At 53.1% G+C, this 18,471-nt stretch overlaps 7 protein-coding genes across 7 annotated transcripts; 3 read left to right on the forward strand and 4 right to left on the reverse strand.

The window, feature by feature from the left end:
• Nucleotides 1-524: 524 nt before the first annotated feature.
• BDP55DRAFT_676910 (uncharacterized protein) lies at nt 525-2,199 on the forward strand. The gene is made up of 2 exons (XM_060575856.1): nt 525-1,313; nt 1,382-2,199. Exons 1-2 carry the CDS (start codon nt 765-767, stop codon nt 1,991-1,993), a joined length of 1,161 nt encoding a protein of 386 aa, XP_060425089.1. The 5' UTR covers nt 525-764; the 3' UTR covers nt 1,994-2,199.
• On the reverse strand, nt 2,200-3,821 carry BDP55DRAFT_676914 (nineteen complex-related protein 2-domain-containing protein). Its single transcript, XM_060575857.1, has 2 exons — nt 3,668-3,821; nt 2,200-3,601 (listed from the first exon to the last, which is right to left on the reverse strand). Exons 1-2 carry the CDS (start codon nt 3,774-3,776, stop codon nt 2,262-2,264), a joined length of 1,449 nt encoding a protein of 482 aa, XP_060425090.1. The 5' UTR covers nt 3,777-3,821; the 3' UTR covers nt 2,200-2,261.
• A 235-nt stretch (nt 3,822-4,056) lies between these two features.
• BDP55DRAFT_732520 (LSM domain-containing protein) lies at nt 4,057-4,574 on the forward strand (the record flags this gene model as incomplete). The annotated part of the gene is made up of 4 exons (XM_060579953.1): nt 4,057-4,086; nt 4,234-4,305; nt 4,362-4,436; nt 4,497-4,574. The coding sequence occupies 4 exons, from the start codon at nt 4,057-4,059 to the stop codon at nt 4,572-4,574; spliced, it is 255 nt and encodes an 84-aa protein (XP_060425091.1).
• Nucleotides 4,575-4,781: 207 nt separating this feature from the next.
• On the reverse strand, nt 4,782-5,339 carry BDP55DRAFT_697056 (Rhodanese-like domain-containing protein; the record flags this gene model as incomplete). Its single annotated transcript, XM_060577638.1, has 2 exons — nt 4,782-4,963; nt 5,039-5,339. 2 exons carry the CDS (start codon nt 5,337-5,339, stop codon nt 4,782-4,784), a joined length of 483 nt encoding a protein of 160 aa, XP_060425092.1.
• A 2,332-nt stretch (nt 5,340-7,671) lies between these two features.
• BDP55DRAFT_561199 (L-amino-acid oxidase) lies at nt 7,672-9,882 on the forward strand (the record flags this gene model as incomplete). Its single annotated transcript, XM_060570063.1, has 3 exons — nt 7,672-8,038; nt 8,091-9,589; nt 9,655-9,882. 3 exons carry the CDS (start codon nt 7,672-7,674, stop codon nt 9,880-9,882), a joined length of 2,094 nt encoding a protein of 697 aa, XP_060425093.1.
• A 175-nt stretch (nt 9,883-10,057) lies between these two features.
• Nucleotides 10,058-12,090, reverse strand: BDP55DRAFT_754154 (FAD dependent oxidoreductase; the record flags this gene model as incomplete). The annotated part of the gene is made up of 4 exons (XM_060580711.1): nt 10,058-10,778; nt 10,864-11,354; nt 11,427-11,792; nt 11,844-12,090. The coding sequence occupies 4 exons, from the start codon at nt 12,088-12,090 to the stop codon at nt 10,554-10,556; spliced, it is 1,329 nt and encodes a 442-aa protein (XP_060425094.1). The 3' UTR covers nt 10,058-10,553.
• Nucleotides 12,091-14,265: 2,175 nt separating this feature from the next.
• BDP55DRAFT_319099 (uncharacterized protein) lies at nt 14,266-14,961 on the reverse strand. The gene is made up of 2 exons (XM_060566753.1): nt 14,364-14,961; nt 14,266-14,281 (listed from the first exon to the last, which is right to left on the reverse strand). Exon 1 carries the CDS (start codon nt 14,845-14,847, stop codon nt 14,470-14,472), a length of 378 nt encoding a protein of 125 aa, XP_060425095.1. The 5' UTR covers nt 14,848-14,961; the 3' UTR covers nt 14,266-14,281; nt 14,364-14,469.
• Between the last annotated feature and the right edge of the window lie 3,510 nt (nt 14,962-18,471).

Genomic DNA, 18,471 nt, shown 5'->3' on the forward strand with positions numbered 1-18,471 from the left:
GCCTGTGAAGTCGCGGCTGTTGAAAGAATATTCAGGGCGCGATACGACAAAGCAACCTAAGCTGGCCTGGTGTATGACCGTAACTTCGTGGCGACCTGGGCAACTGCTTCGGTGTGCGACGGAGGACAACGTTGACTTGGAGGCAGGATGCGCTGCCACTGATCGTCTTTCGTACCAAACCAACGGGAGGTTCAAGATGCGTGGATGCGTTTCCTATCGGTACACAGTGTGACGAAGGCCCCTCCGATAACGTCCCGCCACTCTGTCGGGTGCCCGCTACATGAACCGTTGACTGTTGACCGAGGAATGCGGCAGCTGCAAATGGGCCCGGGGCTTACCTAAGGCAGCTCCCCAGCTGTCCCGGCAGGTAAGTACAGTGCAAAACGGAGGACAAGAAGCACGGACCGTCCGGAGGACCCTCCAAGTTCCGTCTCGGCAGGTCTCCACGAGAAAGCGATTACGTAAGCCTAATGAAGAGGACCTGGGTACCTTGGTAGGTAAGATAGGTCCACTTGCAGGCTCATCCGGAAGAACATTACTGCCGATCTCCGCTATTAGGACACGGGGATTGGATGGGCTTAGCCTGCAACGTGTGGCAGTAGCAACAGCGTGCAGGTGCAGCACTGTGAGCTCGACATCCTCGACGCACGCCGGAGCTTGGAGAGAGCAGCAAGCAGCATACAGCCGCATCCACAATCCTCCTCCCCTCCACGACATCATCATCGAATTCCCATCTACGAGCTCAAACCACATCAGACGATACCATGAAGCTCTTCGTAGGGCTTGCGGCTGCCCTGACCGGCGTCGCGACCGCGCTCTCCTCTGATCAGCCCGCTGACGTATATCTCCTGCAATCGAAGCAGCCTCCGAGCTCCGATATCCCATCATTACCACGACAGATTGTCCGCCTTATCCTCCTTCAACGTCTGTCCCCCGAGGGTCAACATGCATCCTGGGATCTTCCCGAGTCTATCTCCAACGAGAAGGCCGTTAGCTACTTGAACGAGTTCGGCAAGGCCCCTCAGGCCCTCTTCACCAATGCCGCCTCCACAAACCCGTCCCAGCTCGTCGTCATGCTCGAGGGCATCACTGCCGACGATGCCAAGACGCTCCAGAAGTCTCTTGCGACCTCTGGACCTACCTTCAGAGTTGGAGATGCTCCTTCCATTACAGCCAATGACATGTTGCTGGCGAACGACTTGCCGTCCGTTGGCGTTACCGCAAAGAACTGTGCTTTCGATAAAGCCATCAACCCCTTTGCCGAGCAATGTTGGAGTGGCAAGTCATCAGTCGTCAGATTTGATACCAAGAAGGTGAGCATCGAATAGCCTCCACAGGCGTTGCATGCTTCGCACAGAAACTAACGCTTTCCCCTTCTCAGGACTCGTCGATCCTCGTGTCCCTCACCGAGAACGCCACCCTTCTTAAGCAGCTTGCTGCCAATGGCGAGATGGAAACCGTCATCATTGCTATGCCCGAGTTGTCTCGCAACTCCGAGCTGCGTCATTGGTCCTCCAAGCCTGAGGAGCTCCGTCGTCGCCAAGCCGAGGAAGTTATGACTATGACCGAGACCGACGATCACGACCTGCCCGCTCCCACTACCCCAGTCCAGAGCACGGCGCCCTTCGTTGGAAACGCCGAGAGAGGCACCATTCCTTCTTGCTTTGGCTCGCAGGATGCCTGCGTCAAGGCCACTGGTAACTGTTCGGGTCACGGCGAGTGCTTGAATAAGTACGCCAGAGCGGATGGCCAGTCTGCCGGAACATGCTTTTCCTGCTTGTGCCTCGGAACTAAGAATGAGACGACGGGCAGTGTTACTCACTGGGGCGGCAAGACCTGCAGCAAGATTGATGTCAGCGTTCCCTTCTGGCTTTTTGTTGGTTTCGGTATCGCCATGGTCGGTACCCTGACCTTTGCTATTGGTCTGCTCTTCAGCGTTGGCGAGGAGAAGCTTCCGGGTGTCATTGGCGCTGGCGTCTCCAAGACCAAATAAGGATCGTCATTGAATGGTCATTTAACAATAGGGAAGGATGGGCCTTGACCTCGATCAAGGCAGGGTGATTGTGCTTATAATTGGCAAGTGGTAGTCTGTACCATAGGTGTATTCTCATGCGGCGTTGGCATTGGCAGGACTTTTCTCTCTTTATACGGAGAGGTTATTTCTTAGACAATCGAAAAGAATTGAAACTATGATAACAAAATTCCTCTTTCTCGTTTTAGGGTATCGAAATATGAAATGCTGTAGGTCCTAGCAGCGACACCTAGTCGACGTCTCCTACGTCCGGTCGCTTATTTGGTGTTGTTCCTAAGCTCTCGAGACCCCTTTCAACTCTCAGCTCGCTGGCCCCAGCATTCGTAATTTGCCTAGCTGGCGATTGCGTAGCCGATTCGGCTGACGCTCCGTTGCCCACGGCAGCGGTGTACTTTTGACCAGCTTCGTTGAGCAACTGCTGAACCTCATCCTTCCTGACCGTGATGCTGTCTTTCTCCTGTCTCAACTCACCCACCCGCTTCTTCTTCTCCGCAAGCTCGAGCTCCATGGCGCGCATTGTGGCCTGTAACCTCGAGAGACAATCTGTCAGACTTGGCAGCGGCGTGATCTTTGGCGGGACCTGTAGGAGCTGCTCGGCGGGATTGCGCTCGGGCTTCTCTAGGCCGTCCATTCCCGATCTTGTCTGTGCCGCCTCAAAGGCGGCGCGCCGTGCTGCCTCCGAAGCATCAGACTCATCACCCGAGTCTCCCTCGGCCATCTTGATCTGCTCAGCCATTTCGCGCCTGCGGCGTTGCTTCTCCTCCCTCTCGGCCCTCTTGCCCAGCGACAAGCCTCCGTCCTCGACAAAGTCGTCGAATCCTTCGCCGAGATCTTCGTCCTCAGCAACGAGGCGAGTTTCGGTCTTCTTCTTCCGTAGAGAGGTTCCGCCGTCCTCTGTGTCGTCAAAGGAGATAAAGTCCCCATCCTGCTCTTGCGCCAGCCGAGCCCGACGCTGCTTCCTCTCCTGGATCTCGGCTTCGGTAAGAATATTTGTCTGTGCTGGCCGAGATGCAAATTCATCCTGGTTGACTATCACCGCGCCCTCTAGCTCGGACGAGTCCAGATCCATCCCATCTTCATCTTCCATGCGCTGGGAAGTCAGATTCTGCGGCGTATTTGGCGTCTCGTTTTGTAGTTCGCTTAAGTACTCTTTGCTGTACTTTGGACGGTCTTCATCTTCGTCGCGGAATGACCGCATGGGTAACCGGTTCTTGATCGCGCTGTTCTCGAGTGCCTGGTGACCCAAGGTGGATTTCTTTGGAGTCGTGTACTCTGGCTTCGCTCCCTCGTCGCCATCGCCTCCAGCGCCGCCGAAAGACAGCCTCGAGGAGGACTGGCGCTTCTTTTGTTTCAGCGAACTCGATCGACTGACCGCGGGACGAATGACCACTGGCCCATCATCATCCTCGTCGTCCTGCGCCGTGACCCTGGGTTTGGGGTTGGGTTTCGTGGTTGCGCCGATCGCGACGCCGCCATTCGAGTCATCGGTTTCGTTGAAGTTGATGCTCTTGCGCAAAGCAGATTGACGAAATGGCTTTCTCGTAAATTTTACTGCTACCGGTTCACCCTCTAGAGACCCATTAGCCTTGCGAACTATATCAGCGCAAGGTCTCTGGAAGGGATCTGCAGACTCACCATCTTTCACTAGCGCTTGACCAGTTGGCGAAGCTTTTCCCGTGTCATATTCGTCGTCGTCAAGGACTTTGATTACTTTCGCTTTTCTTTTTGGCGTGAACGCACTCATTTTGTACAATTTGAGGTTGCAAATGTGACTTTTGTTGGTGTGATGTCAGTCGGGCAGGCAGTTGCGCGACCTCTCAAAAGGTGGAATCGATAACGAGCCGATAAGAAGTTTATCTCCACGTGACCCACCCAATTTTCCAGATAACGGTCTCCCTCGGTCAGGCTGAAGTGCAGGGAGCTCCGTCGCGTCGCAAAGCTCACTTCGCGCGACATCATCAAATCGGCACCCACCCATTGCATCGATTCCCGGCACTCTACACCCACCCACACAACTAGTCAAGATGGCGCCTGCACAGCCCGAGCTGAAGAAGGTACGGAAGCCCCGATTCCTCACAGACATACCAGTCTCCAGACCTGTTTGATGTACTGCCAGATAACGGAAGCCATGCAAGCTGCTTGGCCATTCCTCATTATCCCCAGTACTGTTTGAGAGTTCAGAAAGCTAACTTGTCCTCCAGTACCTTGACAAGAGACTGTTTGTGCAGCTCAACGGCAGCCGCAAGGTCATCGGTGTTCTCCGCGGTTACGATGTACGCAATCCCCCGACGATCTGCTTGGATGCAAACCCTGCTAACCTGTTGCACAGGTTTTCCTGAACATCGTGCTGGACGAGGCGGTCGAGGAGAAGGAGGGCGGCGAGAAGGTTCGGATAGGCATGGTGGTATGTTACAAAAGCCCCTCTTCAACCTGGCTTGGGCTATAGACACTAACACAGCAACAGGTCATCCGCGGCAACTCCGTTGTCATGCTGGAGGCTCTCGAGAGAATCGGCGGTGACGATCGCAACCACCAGCGGTAAACGAGGCATATTTGCCTAGTGGTCCACTTCCGCGAAAATGCAGCACATGTTTTAAGTTGGCGTTATGACGGCAAAAAGATGATTTTTGGTTTCAGAGACAAGGATGGGGATGAAATATGCTAGACAACAGCACAACGATGTCACATTCAAACGGTTCAGAAGTGGGAATGCGCAGCCTGCCATAGGACGGGATGGAGTGTGGCGTCTCTATTTTTCGAGACCGGCCCAGGTCTTCTCGTCATACCAGTCCATCATACGGCCGCCATACCTACGAACCCAGCCCTTGATGCCGCCTTTGAGGATGACGGCCTGCACGGTAGTTTCGCCGATCTCGTTGAAATAGTCCTGCAGCCAATTCGCTGACCGGGGACCACGACCATTGCTGCTTCCTGAGCGGCTTCAGCAAGAGAGGAAACGCCAAAAAGGGGTCTAGACAGTCAAAAAAGGCAAACGGCGGAACTCACCGCAGTAAAATACAACACGCTTGATACCAGCCTGCTTGCACAGCTGATGAATGATTGGCCTTGTCTGATAGAGGGATTGGGCCGGAAAGTTGATGGACGTTGAAATGGTGCCGCCTTCAAAGTCGTTGCGGCGCACATCAACAAGCAGGAAATCTCGGGATGTGTCGTTATCAGCCGCAGCTTGAGCCTCAAGCCACCCTATCACTTCGTCTGCCTCGATTTCCGGTGATGTGGCCCTGGGAGCGGGAAAGGCCGCCCACCATGGCGGGGTCTCTGGGGTTGCGGCTGCGGCCTCTACCATTGCGTGCTTCTCGTAGACCACTGAACCCAGCTCTGGTGTAACTTCAGGCTCTCTCTCTATTCAATGCGACGAGACGTCAGCCAGTTGTTCCTGGCGCTACGTGGTGATGTGTGACCGGTTTGTGGACAGAGGTTGTGCGTGCGGCAGATGCGATAGTGCGGGCGTTGAGTTGCGGGCGTAAGTTACCCCGGATTCTGTAATATGATCTGTACTTGGGTGATCGTGACCGATTTGACGGGAAAACGATGGGGGAGTTAACGGCCTTGGGCAGCTGAGAAGAGAGTCGCAGAGTCGCAGAGTCGCGGAAGCCATCAAGCGAGCCAAGCGGTGCGTTCAATCTGCAAAACTCTCGGCACTCTGCGATTGTGGAGATTTCCGCTCGGAATCTTCTGTCATTCCGGGGCATTTATTGGCTGTCAATGATGCCATTATACCAAAGGATGCTTTCTGCAACTTGGACCCTTGCGCCCGTCACACTCTATTCCCCATGGGAGCCAGTTCGCTCCCCGAAACTCTCGTATGCCAAGATGTATTTTGCTCAACTACATTCAACTACAACTATCACGACTCTTGGACACAAGTTGTTGGTTTCTTCTCTTTCCCTCCTCAAGTGTCTTGATTCTCTGAACAGCACCACCAACCAACCACCTTGCTTCCCCGCCCACATGCCGAGACTAAAACCAATGCATCTCTTATCTTTTCCCGTGGGATTCGGATCGGCTATCTCAGCCAATTAGTGGGGAGCTCGGCACTCCTGTCCACCTCAACCTTGAATTCCCCCGAAGCTGTGTTGTTGCGGTATTTGTCCTTATCTCAACTCGCTTCAAGCTTCCCTTAGGGGTCTCTACTCTCTTTTCTTCTGTCTTCCCCTCAAAGTTACGTTCCATTATTGATTCGCGGTTTCCAGGTTTCCGGCTGGCAAAGACAGAAACTTTCCCACCCAAATCCACATTACCTACAGCAATCTATTCCATGATTGTAAATCAACCTTGAGAGCAACCCGTTACCGGAGCCGGGCCGGTCAACTCACGCATACGAACCCGAGATACCACGAAGTTGTGGTCTTCTCTATTGGGCCTACCTAGCTACGGACATATCTTATCTTCCATTCTAGATATCGCAGCCTCACTCAAATTACTTATGTCAGAGAGAATGAATATGCCAAGCGGCGTAAGGCCGACTCCTCTGGTTTCTGCCTACGCATGGTCGTACACTTCGTTCAGTTACACAACTTGATCTCGGGCGAGCTTACGGTAGCTTCGACGGAACGCATTGCTAGATGTTTCGGATGTAAGACTGCACCGCCATCACCGCAAAGTCCGCCAGGCAACGCTGGCCATCACATCGGAGTAGATGACTTCAATCTATGACTCTCCCGGAGTGAGCAGGTAAACTGCAAGTCCACTGCCAACATCCCTGACATCCCCGTCTATCCCATGATCCCCATCTGCCATGTTCATCCCAAGGGCGCGAAGAGACGAACTAAGGCACCGACAATATAGCTATGGTAGATGAACAAGCTGATAGGTCACCGGTCTCGGTAACCTTGAACCTACACACAATCCTTCGCCCTCTTTCTCCTCTTCCCCCACCGCGGCCTCCGGAGGCTAAGACTCCAAGAGAACGGGGCCATCGTATACTGCATGGGTTCGTTCGCCCCGCCAAACACGTTGAATTCGGCCGCTATGGCTTCTCGACCCTATCTTCCTGCCTGCACCGCACCGCCTCCACTGATAACGTCCAACATCCAATGACTCGGATCCTCTAGACAGACGACATCCGCCCGTGTGCGACGTCAGTCTGCATGGCAACCACATGGTGAGCCATGGAAGTGCCCTTTCGTTGACATTTCTCACCTGCTTCTTCTGGCATAGCTGATGCTTTCAATAAGGGAAGAAAAGCAAAAGGCGCGGGAAAGTCTCCGATGGAGCCCAGGCTTGCCGAATATTGTTCCAGTACCAGCTATCCTTGACGTCGTATCTGCCGTCGTCTAAGTGTCACTTGTAGTGTAAGCGGTCCGGCACCGCCAAGTCCCAACCGGTTGTCATCCGATGACCAATATTGTAGTGTTCATGGATTGGGCACCGATGGTACGGTTCATGCTGTGGCCATCGGCCGCGTTCTCGAGGCTACACCGGGATCGATGTCAACTTGACGACCGTCCGGGTAGTGGCCGGCGTCTTACTCGTTACCGGCGTACTATCATCGACACCTGTGCCTGACTATAAAGAGGTGCGGGCGCATCTTTGACAAGGAGACGAGGAATTTCTAGAGATTCATCCTCACGCCAAGCTTACCCCGGATTCTCTCTGATCAGCCTTCTCCATTTACAATGGCTCGGTGGTTCCTCTCTTTCGTTGCCGGAAGCGCCCTTGCGGCGGCTTCTGGACTTCCCATGAAGCTCGAGACAAGGAGCGCAGTCACCTCCCGCGTATCCAATATTCACATCACTCTCGAGGAGCCCATCGAGGAGACCGTCACATTCACCTACGGCTCATGCCGGGGGGCCTCAATGGGCGATGCTCACCACACCATCGTCAAGTCAGAGGTACGCGACTCTCAGCGTCTCGTCTGGGTCCTCCCCGAGGATGCTGCCACCGATGGATGCATCTCTGCGTGGAGTGTTTCTGGCGAGTTGAAGGGCCGGAGTGAACCCCAGACTCTTCACCACAAGTGGAAGCGTCGGGCTCTGAAGAGATGTAGGTGTGCTCACAACGATGATGTATTATCTCATGATCTAACGCGCTATAGCTATTGAGATGAACAACGGCACCGGCATCGACACGCTCGGAGCTTGGTTTGAGGGTGTCAACCTCCTCAAGGACAAGGAGCCTACCACTGTGGATGTCGACGCCGCCAAGTCCAAGCACGTCGCTATTGTCGGCGCCGGAATGGCTGGTCTGATGAGTTACCTCGTCCTCTCGCAGGCGGGCATGACCAACATCAGCATCATCGAGGCTGGTCAGCGTCTGGGAGGCCGTGTACACACTGAGTACCTCAGTGGTGGTCCCTTTGACTACTCCTACCAGGAGATGGGTCCCATGCGCTTCCCTGAGCACTACGTCGACCCCAAGACCAACACCACCTACAACATTACTGATCACCAGCTCGTCTTCCAGCTTGCCGCGGAGATGAACGAGCTTAACAAGCACGACAAGAACCTTAGCGTCGACTTCATCCCCTGGATTCAGAGCAACCAGAACGGTCTGTCCTACAAGAACGGCATCAAGCTACCCAACGGTCTGCCCCCTACTCTGGCTCAGATCGCCGCCAACTCATCTCTGGCTGTCGTCACTGCCTACGATGAGTCTACCAACACCCTCAATGAGAAGGTCGACGAGTATCTTCCTGGAAGTGACTTTTCTGTCCGCATGGCTCAGAACATGTTCAAGGCCCACCGCGAGTTCCTCGACTCTGGTCTCCAGGGTCTCGGTGGCGATGTCTGGTCCGAGTATGCCTTCATGGTGAACTACCTGAAGGGCTCTCTCAACGACACGGATGCCCTGGGCAGCTATACCGCCACCTCGTTCTGGGACACTCTCTACGAGGGCATGTACTTCCAGGCTGCTTCTTACAAGACCATCGACGGCGGTCTCAGCCGTCTCCCGTTGGCCTTCCACCCTCTCGTTGATGACATCACCACCATGGACCGCAAAATTGAGCGGGTACGGTTCGACTCGGAGGCGTCCAAGGTCAACCTCCAGTGGCGCGAGTCCTTCAAGAATCAGACCTTTGAGACCTCCGAGTATGACTACGCCTTGCTGGCTGTTCCCTTCTCCATTATTCGCAAGTGGCGCCTCCCCTCCCTTCCTTTGACCATCTCCAACGCCATCAAGGAGCTTCCCTACACCAGCGCCTGCAAGGTCGCCCTCGAGTTCTCCGAGCGCTTCTGGGAGCACTACGAAAACCCCATCGTCGGCGGCTGCAGTACCACCTCTGACATTGCTGGTATCGGCTCCACGTGCTACCCCTCGTACAACATCAACGGCACCGGCAAGGCCACCATGTTGGCCTCATACATCTCGGGTGACTGGGGCCACCGCTGGGCTTCCGTCTCGGAGGAAGAGCACGTCCAGTACGTTCTCGATGCCATGGTTGAGATCCACGGCGAGAACACCCGTGAGCTGTACACGGGCAAGTACAACCGCCGCTGCTGGGTTCTCGACCCCCTTGAGAGCGGTAGCTGGGTCAGCCCCGTCGCCGGCCAGCATCAACTTTACATCCCTGAGTACTTCAAGACGTACGACAACGTAAGTTATGACATGCTCTTGGCCAGATTACCGAGAAAAGAAGAGAATGTTAACAATGGAATCAGATGATCTTCATTGGCGAGCACACTTCCTACACCCACGCCTGGATCGCCTCTGCTCTCGACTCTGGAATCCGCGGGTCTGTGCAGCTGCTTCTCGAGCTTGGCCTTGTTGATGAGGCTAAGGCTGCTGTCAACAAGTGGATGGCTAGATGGATCGATATTGTAAGCTCAAGTTATCAATTACACGGTGATGCGCCGTTGCTAACCTCAATGACTAGTGATCAAAAATAACGATAATAACTGTTGGAAACCCGAAAACAATGGGTTCGGGAGGGACTGATTTGTCGCCGAGGAATGGCAGTACATAATCTTACATAGTGTGACGATTAACGAATAATATATCAATGACATCTCATCCCATATTGCCTTCCAAAACCACCATCTGCACGCGCCTCTGCAGCGCGTCTGTATCTCACTGGAGGCGTTCGATGAACAGAACCACCAACAACGCACATTCACAACGATTCCCATAAAATAAACGGAGACAACACACATGACCATTCCCAACTAGCCTCCCTGTCAAATCTGCATGCAGCTGAACGTATTAGAAATCGATTTTGGGCTCAGCCTTGCAGATATGATCATCGTCCGATGCCGCGTCGCACGGTTGGAGCAGGGATTCGGCCGGACCCGGAACACGATAGTTCCAGTCGGCATCTGCTGACAACGCCGCAATTGTGCAGCGCCAACCCGATCCTTCGGCAGAGTTTTCAATATGCATTAGAAGCTGCCGCTTCATCATCTAGAGCTTCTGTGCTTGACATGTTTCGCCTTTCAGTGTCCCGAATACTCGTAAGAGTGAGCTCTCGTATCGATATTGAAGCGAATGTTCCTTTATGATGAGCTATGCTATACATCATTCGGCGTGGGCAGGATGTGCCATATGAGGTTAGCCCAGCGAGTTACCCGAGCAACTCGTTCTTTTCCTCCTGAAGTCTACGCTCGCTCGTCTCAAACAAGCGCGGAACACCAGACTGCGAAAACGGCACACCATCCCGTACGATCTTTGCCAACCCCCTGGCTGTCAACAGGATGAATGACATGCCATGCCCGTTGAAACCCGCGCAGATATATTGCCCCGGTTTTGAGGGAACAGGCCCGACATGGGGGTATGTATCGTTGGTGTACTAAGCCCGTTTGTGTCAGTCATTCGCGCTTTCAGATCATCGCTCGCGTCCACCAAGTAGGTACGCGGGGCGCAGCAAGACTCACCCCCATGATTCCCGTCCAGATACTGTTAACTTTGGCCCCGCTGTTCTCCCACCCACGGAAATTCCTCTGCATGTGGTCATCAAAGTAGTGAGCAGCGGGTTCAATGAGCTTCGAATCGTCCCAGACGTTGTACCATTCCTTTACGCGTGGGATGACCTCGGTCCTAGCGCCGCCGACGACAACGCTACCGTCCGGCCGCGTGACTTGGTAGTCGTATAGATTGGTACCATGTCGTAGCGAATATGTCATGGGGAGATGTGGATGCTCGGCGCCGTCGGGAGCACCCACATGGCTGCAGATCCCGCGGACGGGGATGATGCGGTTCTTGTACTCTGGGAGGATCGTTGACGTATACCCATTGGAAGCATAAATGACCGTCTTTGCCTTAATGACACCTCTGGGCGTATTTACGTTCCAGAAGCCGCCCTCTTGGGAGTCGGAAACTTTGGTTACGGGCGTGTGAGTGTGCAACTGGGCTCCCTTGTCGACAGCTTGGGACAGGAGGAACAGAACCAGCTTGTAGGGCATAGGCGAGGGTCAGCTTTGGCGTTGGTGTCAACAACAGGATGATAGCAGACTATACCAGATTGAGCCCGCCTGGAACGAAAAGACAGCGGTTGCACCCTTCACGCCAGAGAATGTCGCGGCCTCCTTGCCTTCGAGGTAATGAACAAGCTTTGCCGTTGGCGAACCCCACTGCAGGAGCTCATCCAGCCCTTCTTTGATTGGCTTTGCAAGTGCCGGGTCTCTCAAGACAGCCATGGATGTAGTCATCCGAAAGTCGCAATCAATCTCCTTTTCCTGAACTAGGTCTCTCACGGCATGAAGATTGGCCAGCTCAAACAGCGCCATCTCATCCGCTGTCTCTTGGTCATATCGTTTGGCACGAGCGGGAAGGCCGGCATAGAGATCTGGCCTGACATGACCGCCTTGCTGATGTTAGCATGGAAGAATCTTCTACGCTGCGAAGAGGGATCTACCGTTGCGGGCTGTTGCGCCCGAGCATGCTTGCCTGGCTTCGAGGATCGTGACAGTCGGACGTGATGAGGGATCGGTGCCATCCAAGAGGTAGTACGCCAGAGCTGCACCGGAGTATCCGGCGCCAATAATGACAATGTCCTGTTCCATCGGCAGTGTTTCGGAACTCTGATGGCTGTCGAGAGGGTGCAGCTCCTTGCGCCAGTAAGGAGTGATGGCATTGGGGACAGGGAACGGAGTCTCGGACATTTTGGAGGGATTTGGACAGTAGTGTGGATGGAGGTCAAGATGCTGTGACAACTCGAATGCAGATCTAAGACAATGAAGACACGAACAAGTACGAAAGATGAGTATACGAGATGGGATTGTTATTGCTAGTAGGCACCTTTGTTACCTTGAGGTAAGGTGGTCATAGACTGATAAGACGTCGGGGTAGTTTGGGTTAGAAGGTGCTCCGAGATAGGCAAGCAAATGCCGAAAACGCGGGGTCGTGTTTGCCAGCTCCGACTCGGAGCCGACTGGGATCTTACACAGACCCGGGCCGGCTAAACCGGGGCCTTGCCGGGTGGCATCTCGGGAAGGCTGCTGTCTCACTCCGGGAACATCGGAGGCACTAAGGCGAGATCATGCAGCACGCGGTAAGGGGGTCAATTCACCAGCTTACACTCCATTGTCTTTACTGACAACCTTGTTTTCAAACTTCAACTTTAACTTCAACTAACACTGCCAGTTCCGTTCAAACAATGCCCGTTTCTTTGTCCACTCTCGCCACTCAACTCTGGGGATCGCGGCCCCTTGCTTGCTAATTACCTTGCCTGACTCGCGCAATCGCACGTTCTGCGGCCTGTCCCAGCCCAGCACGCTAAAGTCGTTCACTCGGTACAGATGCATCGGGCATCCGGCACGCTACTGCAAAACGCTACGACACCTTTGGGGGCCTCATGGACGGACGACATGCCACGCCCCTGACCCTGCACCTGTCATCTGTCAAGTCTGCGACCCTTCGGAACTTTCACGATGGCTCACCGCCGACATGTCAATCTGTCTGACAGGCCACGAGGCTTGAAACCTTGTTGGCGGGGAATGCACCCTGACCAGGAAACTGCGCCGTTGTTACTATCGACCTCACCGCTCGTTATCAGGTATCATCGTCGGGAACTTTGCTGGATTCTCCAATTTTTGCAATATCAGTAAATCTGCCGTCTGTAACCGTCGACGAGGGACCCGAGACTAGTCTCTAGCTCACAGTCGATGCCGACGTTGGGAAATTGGCTAGTCTCCGCTTCTCGAACTACAACCAAACGATTTCGACGTGCTCCAAAAGTCGCGAGACGTGATGATAGTCAGCTTCAGAAAGCTTCTCGATTACCTGTCTGTACAAGCTGTGGCATCCATGTCGACCAGGTCTGCCCATATTCGAGTCATGTTTATTGCGCAGGGCAGAATTCTCATCTTCTTGTTCAAAAGACTTGTGTAACTGTGATCTTGGCTCATGGTCACACAATTACACTGCTGCCGTGGCCCGTAGAATCAGGATCTGGTGGCCCAAGACTTAGCAGAAACAGACTATCCCAGGTGGCTTTAGCACGTGCTTCACCCTCAGCTTCGGTCGTCCGACTGTGATCAGTGTCTCAAGAGCATGATTTGGAGCCCCCCTCTTTGGGTCAACTAACTAAACCTAGTCTGAAGATGGCATGCTACTTGAATAGCGAATGTGTCTTCACCCTGCACTGATGGCACTACTGCTGCTGTCTACCTTCCCTACCTCTTGATAACACCATGGAATCCTGGAGAGTGTTGCAAGATTCTCCAGATCGGATCTGGGTTGTCCAACAAAGAGATGCATGTCTCCATGACCCAAACAGGCATTCGGTCACTCATCGAAGTCTGCTTTGGGACAGGAGACGTCAACGAAACTACAGGGACCTCGGTGACTGCCGACGCCGCCAACCAAAAGCATTAGAGAACCCCACGGCTGTCGCGTGGCTAGTTGACTTCCCGCATTCATGGATATTGAAAGTGGAGAGGATTCCGTTGCCGTCCAGATCGGTCGATGTGCATTCCAATTTCAAGTTTCATCACTTTACAGTCTAATAACGTCGTCGCAAGACTCTAGTTGGTAAAAAATCAAGAAGATCGCGTAACGCCGACCAAGCTCAGATCGTTGTCACACATGAATCTAGAGGCTTTTGGACATGTAAATTGAATTAGTAAACTCTAGTTGTACCGTTTCTGGAAATATTATATGCACAGAGACAGGCTTTTTAGGTTGGATTTGCAACATGATATCTTCCTCGGTCGCAGCACCTTGTTCACGCAACTTTCGAATACTCGACTGTCTCGCCTAAACCATAAAGAGTCGAGTGTCTTATCGATAATCTTGCCAAAATGTTGAAGTTGATGTGTAGTCTGGTTACATGTATCATCGTCGTCGTTCTGCCTTAGTGATGTGCACATGTAAATTGACAGATGAACTTCATTGCCTGTGACGGCTGATACACTTATTCGCACGGACAGCTTACCGGCATGTCGGAAAGTCTTTCATACCCAGGAATAATTTTTGAATCCGCTGTAGAAAAGCATGCAAGCAATCGCAATCACACGTGTGCTGTCTCGGCTCCGTATCTTTCACTGGGCGCGTATGCCATCTCGCAACACGTGGGCTTGGGTTACAATTTCTGGTTCACCCAACGATGCGACTCTTTGACTGATCATATTTCTTCTCCGAGAATCATGATGTGCATTAAACAACACGGAAATGCGTGATTGACGTGGACCACTTCTCAATTCTAGTATCAACCTGGGCAACCGGGGCTTTTGAGCCTCCGCACCCACTCCGCAACCGTACCAGGTATCCGCAGTGCGAGTGAGACAGTGATGTGTGGGGAAATATCTAGGTGAGAAAATCCCACGCAACTTCATAGGCCAAGTTCGACATGAGCAATTATGGCTGGTCTGAGAGAAATTGAGAATCAGCGAGACGACAAAGGCTTTACGACATCTCATTCCGGGTACGCTATTAGCGATGCGCGGTTTGGCCAGCTACTGGGGTTGACCAGATATCTTGACTAACATTGAACATGGGTTTGAGTACAAGCCAGTTACCCATATTTGATGCAGTCATGTAGACACATGCAGCCAGGCATTTCAAGAGCCGCAATTACTTCTCTGAAGCCACGGCCAGTGGTCGCATTATCACCTGAAAGATGAGTGCAAAAGGATTTGATTTCAGGTATGACTCTCATTTTTCGCAATACCTGTGAAGACTCTAGCCGATACCCGCAGAAGTACAGTTGCCTCGGGGTTTGTTTTACGCCGCAGCGGGGACTTCATCCTCGGCAACTCGTGTTCACAGAAAAGTCATCTCAATCTGTCGGAATTGGCAGCTCATTCGAGCTCAACGGTCCGACCCTTTAGCAGATGCGCTGGAATACCATGTCTCGTACGAGATGCTGGGGCAAAGTGGCAGTAAATCTGGACCCGAAGCATCATTTGAGAAATGACGCATAGAGTCTCCGCAAGCCTGCGTTCACAGTATGTTGCTCGTTACCTTGCCTCGCTTGAGTCAATGCTATGAGAAAGAGCTAGGAACCATTTCTTTCACAACGCTCCGAGCTGGAAGGGCAAGTTTACCACTGTTGAGACTAGGCACAACGGACTGGTTATTTCCGTATCGATACTAAGCAGGGCGTCGGCGTATGTGTGATCTGCAACTCATCCAGTATGGTCAGTAACCTATCATCACCAAGACATTTGACATGTCAGTCACATCTTCACCCGCAAAGACTGGATGCCGCTGTCGCTACAGTGCGTGCCCCGCCCTATGCGCCATGGATGCCTCATCCGTATTGATTGCAACGTTGAAAGCACTGTGTCAGACATTAATAATGGGTCCCAGAGACAGGCTAACAACGGTGGTGACAAGCCTCAAGCCACTTGCTAGGTATGCTTGGTGCTCCAAACAGTGGAAGCTATGAAGCGAGCTTCTAAGCTGATGCGCAACGGACCACCGGCTGAAATTTCTGATTCATGAGTGATGAGCGGGAGCCTGGCATAATTGGCAAGCAAACAGCCAGGCTCTTGCCCGTTGTTACTGCTGGGAGCTGATAGTCATGGGCATGGGTGTAACGGGGTTGAAAGAGATTTTCGACGCCGTCGGCTTTGGAAGTGTCAAAATTTTACCCGCCCGGCATTAGCTTGAATAGCCAGGTCCAGGTGAGCCCAGTTGGGTCGCGTACAGCCCGCTGGTGGCTTGGCCGGGGAAGAAGCCGTGCTGGCATCCCCTTTCTTCTTCCAAGTTGCATCATGTCGTACTCGTGGATGCCATGTGGCTCGAGGAAACCTGTCTGGTGTTGAAGGTCGCGGGAGTCAAAGCGGCTCTATACCGGACGAGCTTGATGTTTGCTTGTCAATTATCAACTGGCGAACGGGCGAAACATTTCTTCTTCCAAGACTGGAAATGTGCGAGAGCAGCAGAAAACGGGCAAGTCTTCTGCTTGGACAGGGTCTGGAACGATGTTTGCTTGTCAGTACAGGCTCTCGACTCTCGAGCACCTGGCTTATGTGATGCATCCCGCAGGTTGAAACTGGATCCCCGGAGATTCCATGCAATTATCTTCGCGAGGACCCAGAATCGACCCAAGAGACTTGGTCACGCCTGCATTGCGTCAAGTCTCACTTTTGGGACACGCAGGAGCAAATGAAACGGCCGCCACAATATCGAAAAGCGCCGCAAGTTGAGGGGTCTGGTTTCTTTGGTGGCGTCGAAGAAGATCAAAACAAGAAGCAAACATTTTCTCCCCTCCATGTCTATTGGGATTTGGGACATTTGGGGGGGGGGGGGGGGGGACACGAACAAACCCCTCGGCGAAACGACATGTCACATTCCGTTCCGTTACACCTCGGTCCATTAATAAACAACACGGATGGAGGGGAAGTTGGGTCTGTTAATCCGCTGGCTACGTACGCCGTTCGGGTAGGCTAACGTTAGGTGAGAATCGTCGCCTGCATTTGGGCTTGCGCTATACCTAAGGAATTCGGTCATCCGCCGACCACCGGTGCGATCGTTCATATTGCAATATTTGCACTGTAATTTGACACCTGTCACAAATGACAAGAGGCGGGCACCTTGGAAATTTGCGAGGGTCTTTTGGCCCCCTACGGAGTACTTGACTGCGTAGGTAGTCTTCTGTTGGTCCATCGAGATCTTTAGAGATCTCCATCACATCACTGACGGGCCCGGTGGGTAAGCTCTAGTACGGATACCTGTAGGTGGAGGTCACATTGGCAGTCTGATAATTGCGTGTGAAAAGACTCTGATCCGCAAACAGCTTCCGCTTTGAGGCTCGAGAAGCAGGCCACAGCCAAGGGTTATGTGCGGGGTGGTTCGGGGTTGTTGAAGAGCTTCGCGCCGTGAAAGCCCGGGGAATCCCGACTATGAATAGTGTCGACACGCGATGGCGCTTCCATTTCAACACCATTCACTTTAAAGAGAAGATGGACAAGATGAGGCTGGGAGATCGTGGCGTGACGATATGCCGTGAGTAGGTAAGCTCCTACAACATTGACATATGCGGATCCTCCGGCCGGGATGGAAGAAGAAGCCGTGCTGGCAGATTTTCCATCCAGCAAACTTTTTCATCGAGCATATGCGCTGCAGATTTCAGCCACAAGCGAAAGGAACCAACCCGTTCGAGTACTCCGTAGTGCTGTGTCGCCATAGCCGAACTGGCCAGTGCGAGTTGCAAAATAAGACAACTCCACTCAGTCCTTTCCGGCTCAAGTTGAAACTTGACGAAGAAAGGGTATGTGATTGCAACTCCACCAGTCGATATTGTGTCAGTTGGTAAGACTCAGTTTTCTTTCCGACGTCGTAATGGAAATCTGTGTTGAGGTATGAGCGTAGGACCCAAAGACAACGGTATTGCAACCCCCCCCCCCCCCAGCTCCAACAGAGTGGGCAGAAACCCGAACAAAAAACCGTCCATGACACACGGACGTTGTTCCCCTCCAGGGGAATCGGGAAGTAAAAAACCGCTCCTGGGTCAACTGGAGAAGCGTCACAGTGTTTGTGGTGATGTGCCGCCCGACCCCTTGTCACCTCTGTTCCCCCGTTTTCTCTCTTTCACAGTCACACTTCTCGCTGCCTCTCCAAGCAAAGCCTTGCATAGCGTCAGAGTAAGGTACTTTCATGGATCAGTATTGAGATAATTGGGCGAAGCCCCGTGGGCCCTCAATTAGGCATTCCGGAAACCGCAAATCTCATCATACGAGTTTGCCATTGCAACTCGGCAATTCCTTGCTGTGGCGTGTTCTCTACTCCACTGTACATCGCGTGTCGCTGACGTCTGTTAGGAACAAGGGACGAGCCAGAAGACTCAGACTCACCTCCAACGGCCGCCTCCATCGCAGCCCGGGGACTTCTGTCCGACTGCTCACTTTTTGCGTCTACTCCAGTCTCCAGTCTCTCCGAGCAGAAGAGTTTGGACTACTCTGTGCCGGTGGGCATATCTGACAAATTGGGTAACAAGACTGCATACCTGTCTCCACGGAGTTCTCAACCACTACTCTGCAAAGCTACGGAGTACTGCTTGAGACCTCCAGTTCATTCCCCTCGAGGCAGCTCGGACT

Source organism: Colletotrichum godetiae (genome assembly GCF_030913485.1).
Source record: "Colletotrichum godetiae strain CBS 193.32 chromosome Unknown BDP55scaffold_50, whole genome shotgun sequence".
In the NCBI taxonomy this organism is placed as follows: Eukaryota; Fungi; Ascomycota; class Sordariomycetes; order Glomerellales; family Glomerellaceae; genus Colletotrichum; species Colletotrichum godetiae.